At 38.8% G+C, this 15,585-nt stretch overlaps 1 protein-coding gene across 1 annotated transcript in view; it reads left to right on the top strand.

Annotated features, from left to right (window-relative positions):
* The window catches only part of TUSC3 (tumor suppressor candidate 3), a 98,267-nt gene that overhangs the window by 67,988 nt on the left and 14,694 nt on the right, over window positions 1–15,585 (top strand). The window contains exon 7 of the mRNA XM_084877021.1: window positions 14,970–15,033. Coding sequence (XP_084733147.1) covers window positions 14,970–15,033 — 64 coding nt within the window. The remainder of the gene's footprint in view (window positions 1–14,969; window positions 15,034–15,585) is intronic.

The following is a 15,585-nucleotide window of genomic DNA, read 5'->3' as shown; positions in this document are numbered from 1 at the left end:
AGCTCAGATAACAGAGAGCTTTGGATCTCCTATTTTCTTAAATAAGTCTGTGTCCTTGGGCAGTTAGCGCTTAGGCAGGGAGAGGGTTGGGACAGTTGGCTCTACAATCCTCAACAGCTACACACAGGAGGCCGCACAGAGGCCACCGTGTTACTGTTTAATTTAGAGCCTGGGCCAGGAAGACCTGCTGAGATGCTTGCCTGTTGATTCCTCACTTTTAGAAATCCGGATGAACATGTTTGTTAAATAGGATTTGATTACCTAACAATATGCCATATACGTTAATTAACGTACACATTGAATAAAATCTTTATGTAACTAGTTTTTATAATAGGATAGAGCTACCAAACTACTTGTAAAATGACTCTTGCTTACACATTGACAGCTTGTTCTGATAAAACTTTCTCAGCAGACTGCATTCTGTCCCTGAGCGTGACTGTGTTATAGATGAGAAGAGGGTCCTCCTGCATCTCCTAAGTACTCCCTCCTGTGGGGATGGAGGTGGGGCTGTTCAGTGAGCACATTTCTTAGACACAGAATTACTTTTATGCTATCATCTACTGCCTCACACTCCAAGCCTTATTTATGATCAGGTAAAACTCCATATTCCCTTTCCTGCTTATCAAGCTTGAATCTCTGTGCTGATTCTCAACAGAGATCAAATTCAAGGCATCCGTTTTCTACTGCTTGTTTTCTTACATGTTGTAAATTCAGATTTTTAAATGCCAGTTAAATACAGGTTTTTAAGATGCTAATATTGTGCCTCGTTGAATCTCTCTCAGATTTCAACAGAGTCTAAGAGAAACAGTTTTGTTTTGTACTTAATTGAACTAGATTGTAATCTAGAAACAGGCACTGAACATTTTATTGTCCCAGTGCTTTGATCTAGCATAGTGCTCCTTTGAAAAATGAGTGGCTATTAAGGTATATATTTATGCTATCTTTATATATATATACTAGAGGCCCGGTGCATGAAAATTCATGCACTGGAGGGGGGATCTCTCAGCCCAGCCTGCCCCCTCTAACAGACCAGGAGCCCTCAGGGGTGGGAGGTGACTCAGCGATAAGGGGAAAGCAATGCCCCCATCACAACTCTGCTGCTGCCACTGCCAGCAGTGCAAGCTTCACCCGGCCCTGGTTACCTGAGCCTCAGGCGGCCCTGGGTGGCTGGGCAACCACCATCCAAGGCTTGACTGCACCTCAGGCTGGCCCTAGGCAGTTGGGAATCCACCATCCGAGTCTTGCCTTTGCCTTGGGGGTTGACTGGGCAGCCGCCATCTGAGTCTTGCCTGTGCGTCGGGCCAGCCCTGGGGGCTGAGGGACTGGGGGACTCTTGAGTCAGGTGCGCAGAAAGGCCAAGCCTGCCTGGGGGTAGGCCTGGTCTTGCCGTGCGCCTGCCACCTTAGTGGGGCTGAGGGGGCTGGGCGCTGCCATCTTTGAGGGAATGGCAGTCAATTAGCATATTCCCTCTATTGGCTGTGGGCACTGCCATCTTTGAGGGTGTGGCAGTCAATTAGTATGTTCCCTCCTGATTGGCTGTGGGTGCCACCATCTTTGAGGACATGGTAGTCAGTATATTCCCTCCTTATTGGATGTGAGCGCCGCCATCTTTGTGATGGCATGAGGGTCAGTTAGCATATTCTTTCTTGATTAGATAGGATATATACTGGGGGCACAGTGCATAAAATCCGTGCACTGGGGAGGGGTACCTCAGCCCAGCCTGCCTCCTCTCACATACTGGTAGCCCTATGGGATGCCCTACTGAAGGCTTAGGCCCGATTCCCATTGGGAGCGGACCTAAGCCCCAGTCTGGCCTCCCTTTGCAGGAGGCGACCAGGCTGATCAAGGAAAGGTGCCAGCCTCATCACCCTGCTGCTGCAGCCACTGCCAGTCACTGCAGTCACCAAGGTATTTTCACTAGCATGGACTCCAGTCCCTTCACCATGAAAAAATGACAACTTTCTTTAAGCATTTTCAAGATGTGTCTTTCATAGGATATGACATTTCTTTATTTTTCTTTTTATCCTCACCTGAGGATATGTTTCCATTGATTTTTTCCCCTTCCCTCTGATCCCAGGCTCGGCCCCTGCCCAAGCCTGAAGCCTCCACCTCAGGCTTCAGGCTTGGGAAGGGGGACCCCAGCACCTCCAGTCACAGGCTGGGCCCCTGCCCAAGCCTAAAGCCTCCACCCCAGGGTTTAGGATTGGGAAGGAGCCCCCCACCCCTCCCAATGGCTGGCTGGCAGTCACCTGGGACCCAGGTATGTATGCAAATTAACCACTATATTTGTTGGGTTAATTTGCATACTCATTCTGATTGGCTGTCAGTGTAGTGGGTGTATGGTCAATTTATGTATTTCTCTATTATTAGATAAGATATCTGGTGATTTTCATTTTAGAGCATAGTAGATATTTTCATTTTAGAGCATAGTAGAACTGTTCTTTGTATTTATTTAAAAGAGTTTATTGCTTTTTTAGAGAGAGTAACATTGATGTGAGAGCACAGCATAGATTGGCAGCATCCTGCCTGTCACCTACCCAGGATCAAGCCCACAACCAGGGCATGTACCCTTGACTGGGAATCAGCAACTCCTGGTGCATGGGACAATGTTCACCCACTGAGCCACACTGGCCAGGGCTCTTTGTATTTATTTTTATCAGTAGGAAGCAGCGGAAAAGCAGAAAATAGTATCTCTCCTAACAGCATTCTATTTGAAGTGCTTTCCCAGGAAATAGAACAAAGATTTTCTATAATATATAATCTGACAAAGTTATTCAATTAGATATTAAAATAGTAATTTTTAAGCTAATTAAGAAAGTGCCCTTCAGTTCAAACTTTTCTTGTGATTTTGCACTTATCAAACAGATGTCAAAGTCATAATGTGAATACTTAAAAAACATTTCAAATGTCAATAGAAGAAACATTTATCCTAAAATTATATTTGCAAGAGTGGAGAAAACATAACACTATTATCAGTGTTTTTATAATATAGCCAACTTATAATGAAATGTGGTCTGTAATGCAAGATAAATACTAATACAAAGATAAATATTTCATTACTTGATAATCAAATAATAATTATGTAGTCTTCTAGTCAAGATAGTGGAGTGAGTAAATGCTGTGCTTGCCTCCTCCCACGACCACATGGAATTTCAACCAATTTATGGAACAACCATCATGGAGTCTAGCTGAAGAGAAGCCTTATAAACCAGGAATATAAAAACAGTCAGAAGACTGGTAGGAGAGGCAGAGATGGGAACAGGCTGGCCCCTCACCCACGTGTGGCAATGAAGAATCTGGAGAGAGATCTGGGCAGTGGGGGGGTCCCACCTGTGGAGCCAGGAGCCCTAACCCCATCTCCAGCTCTCCATCCCCAATCAGTAGTGGGTAAGAAGAATCCCCATGACTGCAGGCTGTGAAAACCAGCAGAGATTGCATCTGAGTGAGACAAGAACTACTGCATTCCCAAGCATTTCTCTTGAAGGGCCAAGCCAGACTCATTCACATACTCACTCATTCTGGGCTCCAGGGAAGAGCAGCATCTTGCAGATCACCAGGGAGGTACAGGAAGGAACTAAATTTACTGGCTTCGGGGTGAAAGCTGGAGGAGCAGGGGTTGAGAAGGCTCTCTCTGAGATAAGCACCATTGCTTTTTTCTTGAGCCCTTATCTCACCCAGCCCTCAGGTGCAGGTAGGCATCAAATCTGAGCTCTCCATTAGCCTAGTGTTCACCCAACCCTGGTGATTCCCTGAGAATCCACTCCACCCAACCAGCGGGCCTGCCTCAGCTCACACTGTGGACTTTTCCACAATACCTGATAGGTCCACAAACCTCAGACTGTCAGGGGTTGGCTTCAGTGGACCCTGTGCATCTTGTTAAGTGGCCCTAAGCCCAGCACAAGATACAACCAGTCTCAGTTTGTATTGTGATTCCTATTAGATGGCCCTCTGACCTAAGCTGTGACCACTGCTAGCTGAAACATAACTTCAAATAAGCAATCACAAACATGGCTCAAGAAGCAGTTGGCCTCTATTAACAATGTGGGTCCCACCAAAGCAAGCAGGTCAAACTCACAGCACAGCCGGTGGGCCACATACCTTATTTATGTAGGCATACCGCCTTGTGGCCGAGAGTTTGACATGTTTGCACTAAGGGTATCAAGTGGGAGCATAGTCTCTCCTAAGTACCTCCAAGGCCAGCACAAGTGGCAGCCAACAGCGCCTCACTTTGTAGTTCCCAGTAGGTGGCCCTAGCTGGGCACAGTTGACAGCCTGCACTGGAACCCCTCCCAAAAGTCTCCAGAACCAACACAGTTGGTGGTGGCTCCAGACCACATCAGAGCACCCACCATTCACCCAACTCCACAAATAATACACTCAAAGGGTGAACTCACCTGTCATAAAAGCCTTAACTCCAGTGGGGTTAGCCCCCACATAACAGCGTTTCCACTATAGACACACCCAGCCCTCACAGCCAGTCAGCCTGAGGTCAGTTCCACCCACTGACAAGCCCAAAACAATCAAGGCTCAAGTACAACAGCAGGGCACTACAAAATCCACATTGAAGTATCCTGTTTACAGTTAACCATCTTTGGAGTCTCTTCTATTTTAGCCTACAGTAATTTCATCTTTTATATTTCCCTAGAACACATAGCTAAATTCATAGCCAATATTATAGTTTTTACTAAATATCATGCAATTTAGTACCTATTAATTATACTGTTTAATTCTATAGCACTTCACAATAAGAAGGATAGTGATATTCCTATTTACAAAGGAGGCAACTCCAGCACAGACTCCAATCTTGGTCTGCTACCTCTGGAGCATTCACCATAGCGGCCTCCTTGCACTTGGCCTTGGTGATCAGATAGCTTTCCATGCACGTATGCTGTTTCCTATTGAGCAGAAACACCATGTTTTATATTGTTTTTCTCATTGTGTGGAGCGCAGAATCTCTTATTCTTAAGTACCAAATAGGTATTTGTTGGATTTATATATTGGTGGTCTGACTGATTGATTCAAAGGCATTTGACTTACAGTGCCAAGGGATTTGACTGGCCTAGAGGCAATTTTAAATTTTTAAAGGTTTGTGAGCAGCAGACTGATGAGAGCTTTGAGGAGATTTAGCTAGAATAGGCAGGGATATCCAAGTGGAAACTCGGATCATTCGAAGAATGGCTGTGTTAGTGACAAGCAGAAGCATGGAAGCTGGCAAAGATAAGTTAGTTGTTACAGAGATTATTGACATTTAAAATGATTTGATTTTATAGTATTAATGCCACTCGTGTGCGATATTTCAGTAGAAATGTGCTAGTAGTTACCTCAAAAGATGCGAAAACCTACCCCTGCTTGGGAATAGGTCTTTGCTACAGAAGAGCTGTTGACTATAGGAGAAAATGTAAAGAGAAAATAGAACTTTCACAAACAAATGATGTAAGATATTTTCTTTATAATTAAAGTATATGCTACCATTATGATGACCTCTTTAATAAACCTAAATGTAACTGATTATACAGATTTTATTTAAACTCATGTATCCCCAATTGCATGTACTAGTAAATGTTCTAGATTTGTAGTAGTATAAATACTGCAATATATATTTACAATTTGAACCTTAACTAAATTTTTACTACACATTCTGTTACCTATAAAGTTACTCTCCTTTTGTATAAAACACATAGAAAACAAAAAACACTGTTCTTCCTTCACAATATATCCAGGATTCAGTAACTTCTTGGCACCTGCCATTAACATAATTTACCAACACCATCTGTCTGGATTATTGAAGTAACCACTTTTTGCTTCTATCCTTGCTCCACCATAATCTATTCTCAACATAGATCATGCTACTCTTCTGCCCAAAACTTTCCTATTATGGTTTCTCAGGTGACTCAGTGAAGTGTAAGTCCTCACCAACACATTGGCCTTACTGTTCCTTGAACACATTTCTACCTTAAGGACTTTGTGTTGGTCCTTATTCCCACTGCCTTGTTTGTACTTCCACAAAATCAGTGTGTCTACCTAATGTCCTTAGTGTACACTTTATTTTACATTATTTATATGTACATATATTATATATTCATTATTTATTTTGTTTTTGTCTCTCTACCCCCCTGCTCCCTGCCCTCATCTCAACACACACACACACACACACACACACACACACACACACACACGTAAGCCAGAGATACTTGCTCTGTTCACTATTTTATTTCAAGGGACTAAAAAGGTAACCTCTCACATTAGGTGTTGAATAAATATTTGTGGAATAAATAAGTATAAGAACACCTTTAGAGCTAACACTTACTGAAGGCTTATTTCATGACATGCCTTTCCAAAAGCTTTGTATTATTATAACAGCCTGATCTCACAGATGAGGAAACTGAACCGTAGATTGGTTAAGTGATATGCCCACTTCCACACAGAATTCAACCCTAGAGGCCTGGCTTGGAGCCAGAGTCCTCGGCCATTAGAGTGCAGTGCTTTTGTTGAAGATGACTGCTGTGTTTGGGTTATAAAACTGTTACAGTAAAACCAGAAGTTGTGTATCAGGCTATTACATGTAAAATATTGTAGTTCTCATATACCTGGATTCACATGGGTGGTATACTGATGAAATATAATGATGAATGCTGTTCATTTGTAGCCTTGGAATAGTAAGCAGAAACAGAAAATTATCCCAAGAACTTAATGTCATATTTGGAAGATTAGCAGGTTCAGCCAGTAACATCCATCATTAGTTAAACCCATTCTCAAGGCCTGCAAAGCCATGGCACTGTCAGCTGTGCTGTATGGGTCTAATGTCTGAATCCTGATCAGGGTCATTTTTATTTCCGGGACAGGCTTCATTTATCGTACCATGGCACTACATTTCACAGCCGATGTCAGAGACTCAGGCAGTGATTTTCCGCACTGCTCTTCAGTGTGCAGTGGTCCTGGACAGGTGGGGAAGTGCTCGATTCTGGGCTTGCAAAGCAGTGGCATTAGGCGAACTTCAGAGAAAGGGTCATTTTTAGCACAGTGGGAGAGAAGTGTTAAGGATGTAAACTAAAGCTGTCTGAAGAACTGGACTGGACACAGTCGTAGCAGACAGTCCAGTGTGGTGCAATGGGACTCAGACTCAGCAGTATTATGCTCAACTTGCAATCAGTGAGTCAGTGATTTGAATAAGTACAGAGTACAAATAATGATCAGAAGATGACCCAGCATATGATAAAAAGTTTATTATCAAGAAGTAATGGCCTAGACACCCAGGGTATGTGTCATCTATGTGAATATGCTTACATATACAGAATTACCAGAGCGTTTACTGAGAATTGGCCATGTGGACTTCCACATGGCCAATTCTCAGTAAATACAGCAAAAACAGAAAAAAAATGTTAAGAGACTGAATGTAGATACAGCAAAAACAGGAAAAAAAATGTTAAGAGACTGAGCTTCGAAAGAAAACAGAGTGGTTCTTGTTTATTTTTGTCAATGCATTTCATTGAGTTTGCCTGATAACATCTTTTTATCACCTAATAGTCCTATAAATAACAAAAACTGTCTGTACCAGGCACAAAAATTACAGAGATAAATGGCTTTCCAGGGAAAATAATTCAAATATTGGCAAAGCTGGATTAGGGCACAGAGAAATTATGTTCTTAATACATTTCTAGACAAATGATAGATGCAAAAATTGGGTGATATGAAATGAGTGATTTTATTTGTAACAGAATGATGTAACTTTTAAGCTGAATTAGTTTTTTTGTTGTTGTCATTGTTCTTGCATTTTTGGATTTACATTTATAATAATGACATGGAAATATTAATCTTTCTTGATGTTTTTTTTCTTTCTGGAGATTAAAAGAGGGGAAAAAACTCAGTGTAATTATATTATTCTTTTTATATGACAGCTAGAAAAGCTTTTAAAGCATTATAGATTTACATATTCAGTATCTCACATTAAAACCTATTCAGTTGGATGTTAAAATGTAGAATATAACAAACAGCTTTTCATTTTGATACTATTACTTTAGTTACAAAAGAAAATTCTGTTGAGAGCAATTATACAGCATGTTTCAAGTTTTCTTTTGTTACTGAATAAAACAAATTGATCATAAGTCTAGAAATCTGTTGTCAACAAAATATTAATTACTAAATTACCTAGAAGGTGAAGCATGGGACTTTTTAAATGTTTGCTGTAGACTTGGAAGAAACTTAAATCTTATTATGTTGTCCTATTTTTATTCTTAGCATTTTCAAGGTATACGGTTGGTATGAGAAGCTCTCTCTCATTTGCCTATTACAAATACTAACTGTATGACTAGTGTGCTTCTTCAAATGCTAACTGTATCACTAGTGTCTGGGCCTTGAGGCTGTTTTATTGTCCCCTACAAGTGTTCCAGCTGCACTCTGTGTTCTCACTGGCCTTGTAGGTAGGGACAACTGTGTTGAACTATTTCAGCATATTCTGCTTAAGATGTCCCTAGCACTGATTGGAGGTTTTTGTGGTGGTTTTTGATGTTGTCTATTTTATTATTATTACCCCCCTTCTTAAAATACATGGACTACCGACACTGTAATTCAGGTAAAGCTCATAGGAGAGAGATTTCTCTCCTTTATTATCAGGACTGACAACATTTTTCAGAGAAGGGCTTGAATAAGACCAAGCATGCCCAACCCAGGCTGGAGCCAAGCTGTCCGAACACTGCCCACTGCTCCATGTCCCTGGGCAGGAGCTGCCAGCTTGCGGTCCTCCCATTTCCAGTGGCTCAGCATCTGCCTCTGTGACTTCACCGTGGGTCTGGTAGGATCTACAGAACCGCTCCGTACTAGACGGGATGGTTGAAATGGGAATTGGTAAACATAAGCTGTGGTGCTATCGGTTGGACCTGCTGATGAGCATCTTGTTCTTTCTTCTGTTGTTTGAGCCCAATTTGAAGGCAGCCCTCTTCACAGGCTTGTGGCCATGGAGCTCTAAGCTACTTACACTTGAAATAGGAAGGCATTGTTGTTTAAAAAAAAAAAAAAAGTTTTACTAGTAAGATGCTTTCTCTGAATATGGAACAATTCTTTTATTGTTAAAAACACTTCTTACTCCTAAGATATTATTCTCTGAATCTGTAGCCTTTCTGACAGTTTTTACAGAAATACACATTCCTCTCCCCATACAGCCTCTTGTAAAATGTAGGAAGGTAGAAATGGCTTTTGGCTCTGAACCGAGTAAATTTCTGGTCCTACCACTAACCTATTGTATGAGAATCTGCATAGATGGAGTCTAGGAACCTGTTGTGTGGTTTTTAAAACAAACAGCCCATTGTTGAGTGGTCAGCCTTAAGGCTCCAGTGGGATAAGTAAAATGGAAGCGTCTGGCTGGGGTAGTAAGGGCACCTCACTCCACATTTCAATGTCTTATTGCTGACAGCTGACAGACAAAAAACCTGCGTGGCCAGCAATCCAATTTATCAGTGTTTTCACAAGACCTGTTTCATGTGTACTGTAATCATTTTCTAGTTCAAGCCAAATATTTAATTAAGTTCTTAGGAATTTCAAGCATGAGTTACATATAGCCTCTGGGGAAATCAAACACGTAGATGTAGGTAATACCTGTTTATACCTCTTCTTTCAGGCAACCCCAGCAGGCCTGGCCCAGCTATTGTCTGGTCTCTGTCACAGCTGCCACTGGTGTGGGAGCCTAGCAGCACTAGTGCTGACTGAGGCGTTGATGCAGGCTGATGAATGAAAAGACCCGCAAGGAAAGGGCTGGAGATGTATGACTAGCAACCAGAAACAGAGGATCTTTTATTAGAATGTCAGAGTGACAAATACCTCGTGTTTTGGCTTGTTTTGTTCAGGAGCATTGTGACCCAGGATACCTCCTTTTGCCTCAGCTCAACAGAAGCCTACCTGCCTGCCTTTTCTACACTGTTTGGTTGCTGCTGTTGTTTTATTTATTTATTTATTTTTAATATATATAATATGTGTGTGTGTGTGTGTGTATACATATATATGTGTGTACATATATACACACATATATATGAAATATATATATATTTCATACTTGAAGTTATAATCCATACTACTTTAGTTTTTGGCTTAAATCTAATTCAGCTTTGATTCTTTGGGCTCTGATATGTTTTTATTCTAGTTTTTGTTTCTTTGTTTTATTATTGTTTAAAGTATTACATACATCTCCTTTTTCCTCCATTGACACACCCCCCCCTTTGGTTGATCTCTTACCATCACCCCATCAGCTTCCCTCTGAGATTGGATGGTCTGTTCCATGTTTCTTTGTCTCTGGATCTATCTTTGTTAATCAGTTTATGTTGTTTAAAAAGCTATCACAGTGCTATTTTTGTGTCCTCTTCTCTCTCAAAAAAGAACTACCTTTTGAGACAACATGGCGGGATCTGGAGAGTATTATGCTAAACAAAATAAGCAGTCAGAGAATGTTAAATATCACATGATCTCACCCATGTGTGGGATACATTGCTCAGGAAAGGATTCGTTTGAACTGTTGAGATATGCTATCTTACATAATGTTAAAACTAATAGAAACACTGAAAGGCATCTAGAATCTTCCCACTACATGATGCTTCAATCCTGCTCAAGATGGTACCAATCAATTGGGTCCTTATTAAAGACACAATTCAAACAAATCCTTTCCTGGACAGTAATATTCCCAGGAAGAAACTGAAAAGGAGAGAATGGGGATTATTTTATTTTAGTGTTCTGGGTACTGTAGTACACGAAGCAGACTCGGAACTAGGGTGTCGTTATTCCTTTCCTACTGACTTTCATATTTTGAAATACCATCTTATTCAGTTAGAATGACATGGTAGGTTCTGTCACGCACAAAAATGTGTAATAATAGCCTGCGTGTACATGATGGGAAGATATTGACTGTACACATTTAACCTTGCTTTCCTGCTTCTCTTTACCTACTGAGGTGTCTATGTTCATTAACATTTAGATTCACCACAATGCAGTGGTGAACATACAAGCCTACCTGTAGACAGGTTACTTTTCCTATAATGCTGCAAAGTTGTATTCTAAATCTAGTGCTGTTTGTTTAGAAATCTGGAGGCTAAGGTCCTGAGGAATTGAAGGAATTCATTTTTCCTTAAATGTGACAACTGGCTAGTGATGAAAATAAGTTTCTAAGGGAAATATATTATGAGGGCTACTCAATGATGATAAAGTAATAATAATTTTTAAAAAGTGGACCCCTCATTTTACATAGGCTTTGAAGAAACTAGTGGCTTTTCTGCTGGCAAATCTTAAAACAGCCAAGATTAAAGACATAAATTTATTTAAAAGCAGGGGGCAACCCTTTTGTCTCCTTAGGAAGTGCTGTCAAAGACAAGATTTGCATTCTGTATTGTTATGTTTATACTAAATTATCATGTTTCCTTTTTCCCACTATTACTAGGTAGTTGAGAGATTATACTTAAAAGACTTTCTTAAATGTCAAGTGTTTGTTGTCCTTGTACTGGAAGGCAGGGGAAAAAATAAAGGCTGAAAAGGCTAAAAGAGTTTACACAGGTAATTTTTCATGATTTATGTAAGAACAGAGGAAAGAAAATGGAAAGAAAATGTATATTGACCAGTTCTTGGTTCATTTTGTAATCATGTATTTTAAAATGAAAAAAGGACCTAAAAATCTACATTTGTGGATTTGATCTTGGACTTAGACAAATTGTCATTTACTTAACACCCTCAATATCTACTCTTTGTTTTATCCATTTGCCATTTTCTTGGTGTCAGCAATAATTTTAAAATACTTTACAGCTTTTAAAATTATCAAGATAACTTACATCTCCCTAGAATTGGCTTAAGCACACTTTTTATTTAAGAAACGTATACCAAAGCAAATAGATGCCAATATATATTTTATCAGTGAAAAAGGAAGAAATAGTAACTAATTTGAGTCCTATATATCATTGTCTTCAAAAGTGCAATTTCCTGTCTTATATACTAATGTATGTGTCACTGTACAGCATTTTGTATGTACTCTGTTTCTGGTACTGTTTGATTTTACTTGAAAGCCCATTTAACTAAGTATTTATTAAGGTTTATCTAATGGATTGGTTGTTTATACCTTGCTTTTGCTCCACAGATGATCATGTTAATATTAGCTTACTATGTAAGACACTTGAATAAGAAGGTTAAAAACAGTTATTCATAGCAGGAGACTTTAACCCAGGCATATCTGCTATTCTTGATTAACAAGAGTCATAAACCAGAGGACATTATGCTTGTCTGTGAGTCAAGTGACTAATAGATAACACTGACTGACTGTTTTTGGGTTTTTAGCCTGATACAAAGTTTTTTACTTGTATTATCTAAGTCACTTTTCAAGTTTTGTTTATTCCATTATTTGGTTGAACAGTTGGAGGCTTAGAGTAATCTTGTTCCAGATCATACTTGTGGCAGATCCAGGATAGGCAGACATTTTGATTAAAATCCATTTTATAAACCGCTATACGACCCTGATTTCTTGGTAAAATCGATCTCAGTTTTTATTTCACACATTAGGAGACTCAGGCTCCGATGATTGAACAGACCAAGATTAGCAACTGGTTTCTCAAACTGAATGCTTAGCATCCGCACTTGAAACCAGGGCTCCTGCCTTTCAAGCTCAGTGTGCTCTTCACCAGGGCGACCGCCTTCGCAGTCACAGCCCAGGGGGCGGCGCTGGCCATTCCTGTTTTAGAACATCCAGGGCATAAAGGACTCCTCACCGATGACTCACTGCCCACACACTCAATATTGAAAAAGCAGAACGTAATGACCATTTTACCTCCCAAGAATTGAGGAATAAAAGGAATGAGGTTTCTTTTATCTTCTGACATGTACTATATTTTGGTTAATTTCCATTTCCTTTTCTGATACTGTTATATAAAAGTTGTTGGGACCATTGTAGTAAAATATATATATATATATATACTAATTTATTTTCAAGAGGTCACTTGAAATTAAGTGTATTTTTCATATATATTATTTATGTTAACTCTGCAAACTTCAAGTCATCTAATATTTCTTCTGTATAAAACTGGCTTTTAAGTAAGTTGTGGTAATGAACTTTCTGATAAAGTACTATTTATTAGTCACTATTTTATTTGATTTTGATCTGTATGCTCTATGAAGTGTTCATTGGACAGAATAAGTAAAGAACATTTATATTAATGGGTTTATCAAACCATTTGTCTCCATGGAAAAATAGATATGCATCCAATATCAAAAGACATGCACATTTTCTTTTTGACAAGTCATCTGATCTGCAAATGCACTGTGGTTATAAGATATGTGGTTAAATATGTATATATTTAGGATTAAATTACCATTTTACTAATATCCCCCTTATCTGAATTAGTAAAAATCAGAGGGAGAAAGAATATCAATAAACATCATGCTCAAGCTGTAAAGGGATTTCATTGCTTTACATATTACTTCAAACTGCATGCATCACTTAAATACAAATATCCTATATAGAGTCAGAAGAAAACATATATGATAGGATTCCTCAGAAATTATAATGTGAATGGCCAAGAAACGATTATCTTTTAGCCAGTTTGCTTGAAGCTGTGCTTCTACATCTAAATATCCCTTTGGATGAGGCAGTTGCACTATGAAATTATTGAGAAATTTGAGATGGAAGCAAGTATAGTTTAGATCAGAGTATAAAGAACAGCCTTTACATGAAAATACCAATACAGAATTAAAAAAAAAAAAAAAAGACTTTATATACTTCAAAGAGATAGTAGGAATCATCTAATTTTGTTCCTAATTCTATAAATGAGGAGCTATTGAATATCTGAGACATTTGGTGATGTGTTTTGGGCTAAGGCCAAGAAGGAATAATTTCTTTTTTTTAGCCTAAAATAGTCTGCTTTATTCACTTTTTTCTTTTTCTTCTTTAAATAATTCTTTATTGTTGAAAGTATTACACATGTCTCCCTTTTCCCCGCTTTGATCCCCTCTGTAGCTAGCCCCAGCCTTCAGCCTGTCCATGGGTTATGCATATACTACCGGTCGTACACAGACACGGCCTTTGGTCGATCACCTCCCACCCACTCATTTTTCCCCGCCCTCCCTCTGAGATTCCGCACTCTGTTCCATACTTCCAGAAATACTCTTTCCAGTGAAGCATAATGCTTCATCCATATGATTGTCAAAATAAAAACAAAGGAAAATTTTGACAGGACTAAAGTGGTTCTTCTCAAATAATACAATTACTCTTCATATGTGATGTAAAATTGAGGATATTAAATTTTATATCATGTTTTTTCTCTCGAATTTTTTTTTATGAACAGAAAACTTAGACAAGTATTTTTATTTAAAACAACTGCCAAGCAACCAATTTTCATGAGAAATTAACAGCTGAAATAATGTAGAAGTCAGAATTTTTAGAAGCAAAATATCCTAGATGATTTTTGTCAGATTTTCTGTAATCTACTGATATCAATTAATACGGTTCTTATTAAGTATGGAAAACTACACATTTCTTAATGAGCTAGAATAATTTTAATATTTTAAAAATCAATTAAAAATGTTCTAATGAAACGAATGCACTTATAAAGCTACCTTGTTATTTTGATAATGTGGAGAAGAGTGACTATTTGATAGATTATTATTGACTTATTTTAATGGACTCAGTAAACTTAGTAAGGTTAACTTGCTCTAATTTACAACTTTTGCTATTATTATACATTGTGTGTATGTATGTGGTAAACCTTTGAGCAAGATATAAGTTCACATTGATATTAAGTTGTTGCCTGTCGTTTACAGTAATATCAGCCACCAACACTTCCATCTATTATTTCTAGTTATTAAATAATAATTCCAGTAAAAAAAAAAAAAACAACAACTCCAAATAGAGCTTAGTTAACAGATTTTTCCATTATTGTCATGATATAAAACTACAACATACAAAAAAATCCCTAATTCCACAGATTGTAACATTGCTTCTTTGTCTTGTTTTTTAGAGCTACATCCATGGAAGCAGCCAGGCCCAGTTCGTGGCCGAATCCCACATTATTCTGGTACTGAGTATCCTTTAAAGTACTGATGATTGAAAAAGACAAAACCACGTGCTGTCAAATTAATTCTCTTCTGCTAATAAGTACCGAGACTTATAAAAGGCATTATATTTTAAATTTTCTATGTGTAATTTTCTGATTTCTATGCTAATTGTTTTCCATTATAATTTTGGCTTTTATTCTGAATCATTAACAGAATCTAATTTTCTATTTTTACTGAGTAATGGATGTTAAAGTAGAGCTTTTGCTCTGCCTCGGTTATCTCTGGCTAGGAGTTATTTGTAAAACTTATATGGTTTTTCCCATAGGATCTTAATGGTAGGCGGAGGAGCATCCAATAATGTAAAAAGCAAGATGAAAAACATTATTTTAGTACTGGTCCCCTTAAATATTATGATCAGTCAGAAAAAATGGAGATGTAGGACTGTTAGAAATCTCTTTCTGGCACATAACAGACCTGTTGTTTTGAATCTGGTAATTCTGCCCTGCTTGGAGTTTGGAGGCAGAAGGGTCAAGAAGATAGCAGCATACGGAGGAAGGAAGTTCAAGTACTAAATTTAAG

This window comes from Pipistrellus hanaki (genome assembly GCF_964339955.1).
Source record: "Pipistrellus hanaki genome assembly, chromosome: 3".
Lineage (NCBI taxonomy): Eukaryota > Metazoa > Chordata > Mammalia > Chiroptera > Vespertilionidae > Pipistrellus > Pipistrellus hanaki.
Note: the sequence above shows the minus strand (reverse complement) of the source record. Positions and strands in the feature narration are given on the sequence as shown.